Consider the following 5,784-nt stretch of genomic DNA (forward strand, 5'->3'; position numbering starts at 1 on the left):
GATATAAAGGCGATTGAATTTTATGACATTTTGTATATTCAAAACCTGAAAAGTGTTTGCAGGAAGTTTGAAATTGTTCTTGATATTGTGGTGTGCTTTATGTCTATTCATTGTGTAAAAACTGACTGTGATAATTGGTGTGAGGTACTTGTATCATACAATAAAATATTATAGAATCTTTCTTTATTTGCCCTTGTTTTTTTTCAAGTTTTTCACCTCCTTAGGTCTGAAATGAAACTTTAAATGCTACCACAGAGTACACTGAGTATACAATGTGTTTGTGAGCTGTCTAGTGCTACAGGGTACCAATATGTTCCCTGTCACTGTGGTAGGTGTCCGATTTAGAGTCCTTGCCCAACAACCACAACTATGGTTATAGAGTATATATCTAAACTTTTCTAATCCATATGATAGGTTATTTCTCACCAGTGTTTGATATTTGCTATTTTCACCACAAGGTTGCATGTTGAATATTGAACCGACAAAGCATTGTATACTTTAAATTTCCTTCTCTACAATGGTAAAAAGTTAATAAACAAGATGTGTTCCAGTTTTGGCATGGTATGGTGAAATTAACCATTATAGGGTATACATATTTTGACCAGGATAACATTTTCAACTACACCTGAAAAACCACTGCACACACTTCAGTAATTTCCTTTTGATTTAGGGATTTCTGAAGTTGGTTTCATGATTAGTTTCAACATTTGGAAAATTTGTTAGCATACCTATTTCCTGTCAACGGTAAATGCCTGTTTAGTCCGTGAAAATTTCTTCATTCAGGATTGTAATTTTATACCCGAAATAGGGATTTGGCTTATATCTGAATCTTGAATCGTGGAACCTCCTAGGTGATGGGGGAAACAAGCAAAAGATCCCAGAATGGTTTTTTTGCTCACCTGGTTTTCTGATCAAACTAGTTTGAAGGACAGATGACAGATCATGGAAGTCTCCATTATCTGGTTTCTCTCCATTATCTGGTTTCTGTGCACAAATCAAAGATGCATTCTCAACATGGATAAGTTAAAAATATCAGGATGCAGCAAATTTCATGTTGAAGAAAATCACAAACAATACATAAATTTTCAGAGGATCCATTAGTTTTATTGGGTATCTTTTATATAGTGATAACAATGTTTAATAAAACTTTTTAAAATACATTAAAACTACAACTGCAAGAAATGATTCTTCCTCTGATGTCACATTACATGATTATCTCAGCTGAGGTACAAATTAATATAAATTTACAAAAAGAATAAGAGGTAAATCAAAAACTTCAAAAATTACTTATTATTAAAACTAATTTATAGATAGGCAACTTGCTTGTATGATTCAAATAAAACCTCATTTACATAAGTTATATCATAAACAACAACCATTCATCATTCTTTTTCATATCCAGCCATGCTACTGAGCGGAATCTCATGTGAGAGTGGCTCAGCTTCTAGCAGCTCCCAAACAGCCCGTGAGTATTCAAAGGGAGATTCTTCGGATTTGAGCTTGAAACCTAGACTGTGATTCATACTTTCACCTTTAGATTTCTCAAACAAAGCAAAGCTATGTTTAAAGGCGGGAACTTTATTTTTCTCATTAACAGCACGACTATGTACCATGGAGTGACCAGAGGTCACAACTTTGACCCCTACTGAATGTTTATGAACGGATATGTCTGTTTTTTCATCTATTCCCTTGCTATAATCCCTGATTTCTGAGGTTGTGACCTCTTCCATACATTTACTGTATTCCTTAGGTTGTACCTCCGTCTCGTTACGCATACCAGATGTATATTCATGTACATCACTTTGCCCCTTTTCATGCATACCACCCATGTACTTAAACACAGATGTCTGCTTTTTATTGTTAAATCCTCCTTGGTACCTGCTTGTCTCACTGAAGCCTCGATCATCCATGCTGTGACTGTAATCCCTTGTCTCTGTCATACTCACTTCATGCATTCCATTTTCATACATCTTTTTTTGGACATCTGTCTCCTTGTACATTGTTTCACTGTATTCAAAATTTTCAACATCTGCATCATGGTATAGTTCATTGCTGTACTCAAAAGGCTCCACCTTTGTCACTAGATCCATACCACGAGAATGTTCAGTCACATTGGACTCCGATTTATGATGCATTGGTTTTGTATACTCAAAATTGACAGTTTCTTCATACTCCTCAATAGCTCGTTCATATTGGTATGGATCATGAAAAGTCACCTCATGCATTGCCCCAGTAAATGGCACTGGTTCCACATCGGTCTCCTCACGAATAGCCTTACTGTAGTCATGAACAGGAATCTTTGTTTCTTCAACTACACCCATTGTATCATAATCGAATGGTATAATTTCTTCAACATTATTTATATGCCCACTGTACTCCTCATGTTCTATGGTCTCCTCCAAGTAAATAGCACGGCTATATTCCAGCTCATCTTCTATGGTAACATCATCTGGGGCTACATACAATTGACTATCGGAGTCCATTGCTTTTAATTCTACATCCATGATGAAGGTCAAAGGTTGAAACTTTGTATTTGAAAAGCCAAACGCATTTACTTGTACATAAAGCGAATCAGTTCTTAATTTCAAAAAATTAATATTCAAATTGTTTTATGACACTATGACAAGATATCTTTTTACAAACATCATCAATTAATTCAAAACGATTCTTGAATCACAGACTTGGATATAACTATCTGTCTGTGTTGATTGGATTACTGAAGATGACTATGAATCTGGATATCAGGTCAGGAATCTGGATAACTTGTCAGACTTTCTGAAATATATACAATGATACTGTTGTAATGACAGTGCAAAACACAATTCAAAATTTCTTATTATAAACACAATGACATGGTTTCAATGACAAACTCAATTTATTTTATGGTGACAGAGCTGACAGTGGTACATTGTTTAAACAGATACTTTTGGTTTTTACAAACAAGAGGCCCATGGGGCCTGTATGGTTCACCTTGTTTGGTTTGGTCAAAACTGCTTATCTAAACAGAACAAGAGGGATTTAAACATTTTTGCCAGGGGAGTCAGACCTTTTATTTATACAAAATTAAATCTGTTCATTCCAATGATGCTTCAAACCAAATTAGCTTTAACTTATAACCTTTATCACAACAAAAACAGAGACTTCCTAGCTGTTCTTCTATTATACCTACTTGACCTTGCCCATCTTCAGAACAAATCTGGACAAAATCCTTTGATTTCTAAAGGAGGATTTAAAAGAACTTGCTGTGTTTCCCCTATTGGCCCCTTTCTTCTGCCTCAGGGCACCAACCCCTAACATTTATACAAAACTGATTTCCCAAATAGTGAAATAATCCTGGCATTCCTATAGAAGAGTGATTTTTCAAAAATTGCTCCTATATTGGGCTATGCCCCTTCATTCCCAGGGACCCAGCTCTAGATGCACTGTTTATACAAAATTGATTTTCCATCAACTAAGGATGATACAACCCAAATTGGGACAGAATTCTAGCATTCCTACAGAAAAGAAGAATTTTGAAGAATTGGCTCTGTTTCCCTCATTAAGTCCCACCCCTCATGCCCAACGGAGCTGAGACCAATAACTTAAACAAAACTTATTTCCATTCACAAACAGATGCTTCAAACCAAATTGAGGCAGAATCTTATCAATTTGCTTTATTCCCCATTTAGGTTGATATGTCCCATCCCTCTGGCCCAAGGGGGCCGAGACCGTTTAATACACAATTGTTTCCCCTTCACCCAAGAATGCTTCAGATCAAATTTGGGCAAAGTCTAATGGTTCCTACAGAAGGAGTAGGATTTTAAAGAATTTGTTCTATTTCCCCTATTAGGCCCCACCCTTCAAGCCCTTTAGGGTCAAGACCCACCATTTATATAAAATTTGCTTTACTTCCCACAAGGATGCTTTTGACCAAATTTCGTCAAAACCCTCTTCATCATTCATGACTTGTAGCAATTTGTAAATAAAGTTGATGGATGGATACCAGAAATCCACAGTATGACATAAGATCACCTGGACTGAAAGACAGCTGAGCTTATGTTATATCAAGGATGTCCACACTGGTGAGCAAAAAATGTTCTAGTTTGTTGTTTTATTTGATACATGCCTGTTGTATTAATGTAAATGATAACTGAAGTAACACTTAAAGTGACATCTGTAAATGAATAAATAGCTCTAGTCATAGTCTGAATGAGAAATGTTTCTATCATGTACTTTAATGTACTTTTCTATTTTTAAATATGCTTTCTTGACAGCAATGTTGTATTCACCATCCTCCACTCCTGAAATCCAAGCTACAACAAGAAACAGGTTGATACTGCTGTTCAGGATTTTTCTTTAGAATATATTAGATACTGTTGAACCATAAAAAAATCCTACTGAGTAGCTACATATGCTGGCCAAAAACAGTATCAGTGGGAATCTTCACAAGTGCCTCTCCATCGCCTCCTAATGAGACAATTGATGCAAGCTATATGGTAGTAATATATCTTGGAACTTTTTCCATCAAATAACAACACAAGATAAGTAAAAACGTTCAGATAATAAACATTGTAAGTGTTAGACTGATGACAGGGAGCCTTTCTTTGAGCATGATTAACAATGAGAATACTCAAACATCGAACTCCTTGAAGTCTACAATTAACATTCACTTGAAAAATTTGGATATATAGTTCCTGACTAATTGCTTCTCAGCTGAAAAAGATATGGACAAAGAAATCAACCAGATGGATCATAGAGGCTCTCAGGTCTCACAGAAGAGCTTGATGACAAGTCACAAGTACAACTATCAAAAACCATTTTGGCAACTCTATGCATCTGTAGATTCTGAAAAAACCACAAGGAACATATGCAGTCATTTTCAATACCTTTCTATATACTGATGAATATTTGCGTACTCTACAGATAAATGGAGGGCATCGGCAGCAGCATAAGGAGAAAAGCCATGAAACTAATAACAAATGATATAGGTTCGTTATTTCACTACCAAATAAATGCCTTACCTTCACGTTAACTACGCAACACACAACATAAAGTTTGGAATTTAAGACTTGGTTGACCGGAAATCAGCAAGATATTACTGAAATATCTGGGTCGTATCTACATGAATCTCCAGCAGTATTAAATTTCAAAAGTAGGCGTGTCCATGTGTTGCAAAATCGAGACATTTTTTCAACAATTGCGAAACATGAGTATTCTATTGAATAAAACTTCATTTAACTAAATGACATTGAAATACTTACCAGTCAATTTAAAATCATATAATAGATGCGAATCGAAATATCTGGTCAGTTACGTTTCGAACAGATCAATGAACCCATGTAAACATTCCGCCATTTTCTAACTTATATAAACAGAAACGGAACAGGGCAGTATTTCCGGAACAGTTAGTAGAGCTGTATAACCCGGAACAAGGACGTTAAGCTCCAAAGAAGCTGTAACTAACCGATTGTAGTTTATATAGGCCGACACCCCTTCCCCATGGACGGCTTCATAATCAACAAATCGTATTATTTTTATTGAACTAGTGATGTTTTTATTTTTACTGTTAATGGTGACAACATCTCATAATCTAAACGGTTAAAAATGTATTATATTCATAAGCTATTTAACTTAACTTTGGGAATCTGACTGACTGATGACCTTTCATCTACATATAGGTTCTCTCTCCACTCTCTGTAGCATACCGAAATTTAAAACATATGCTTGGAAAGACTGATTTCTGTGCTAAATATTTGAAAAAAATATTCCATTTTGGGTAACGTTCCATTTTTGGTTAGCGTTCTA

The 5,784-nt window shown here is 35.5% G+C and overlaps 1 protein-coding gene across 2 annotated transcripts; it reads right to left on the reverse strand.

The window, feature by feature from the left end:
• Positions 1-1,099: 1,099 nt before the first annotated feature.
• On the reverse strand, positions 1,100-5,312 carry LOC132548241 (uncharacterized). Of its 2 annotated transcripts, none has more exons than XM_060212082.1 (2): positions 5,241-5,312; positions 1,100-2,775 (listed from the first exon to the last, which is right to left on the reverse strand). In XM_060212082.1, the coding sequence occupies exon 2, from the start codon at positions 2,502-2,504 to the stop codon at positions 1,383-1,385; it is 1,122 nt and encodes a 373-aa protein (XP_060068065.1). In that variant the 5' UTR covers positions 2,505-2,775; positions 5,241-5,312; the 3' UTR covers positions 1,100-1,382. The 2 variants fall into 2 exon arrangements, with proteins under 2 accessions (XP_060068065.1, XP_060068066.1); XM_060212083.1 differs by lacking the exon at positions 5,241-5,312 and adding an exon at positions 5,001-5,154.
• Positions 5,313-5,784: the final 472 nt, after the last annotated feature.

The sequence above is a fragment of the Ylistrum balloti genome, unplaced genomic scaffold, assembly GCF_031769215.1.
Source record: "Ylistrum balloti isolate Yb309-2 unplaced genomic scaffold, AGI_CSIRO_Ybal_v1 Utg370006, whole genome shotgun sequence".
In the NCBI taxonomy this organism is placed as follows: domain Eukaryota; kingdom Metazoa; phylum Mollusca; class Bivalvia; order Pectinida; family Pectinidae; genus Ylistrum; species Ylistrum balloti.

Coding starts and splice junctions, on each gene's coding strand:
- LOC132548241 (XM_060212082.1), bottom strand. CDS start 2,504: ATGGATGTAGAATTAAAAGCAATGGACTCCGATAGTCAATTGTATGTA.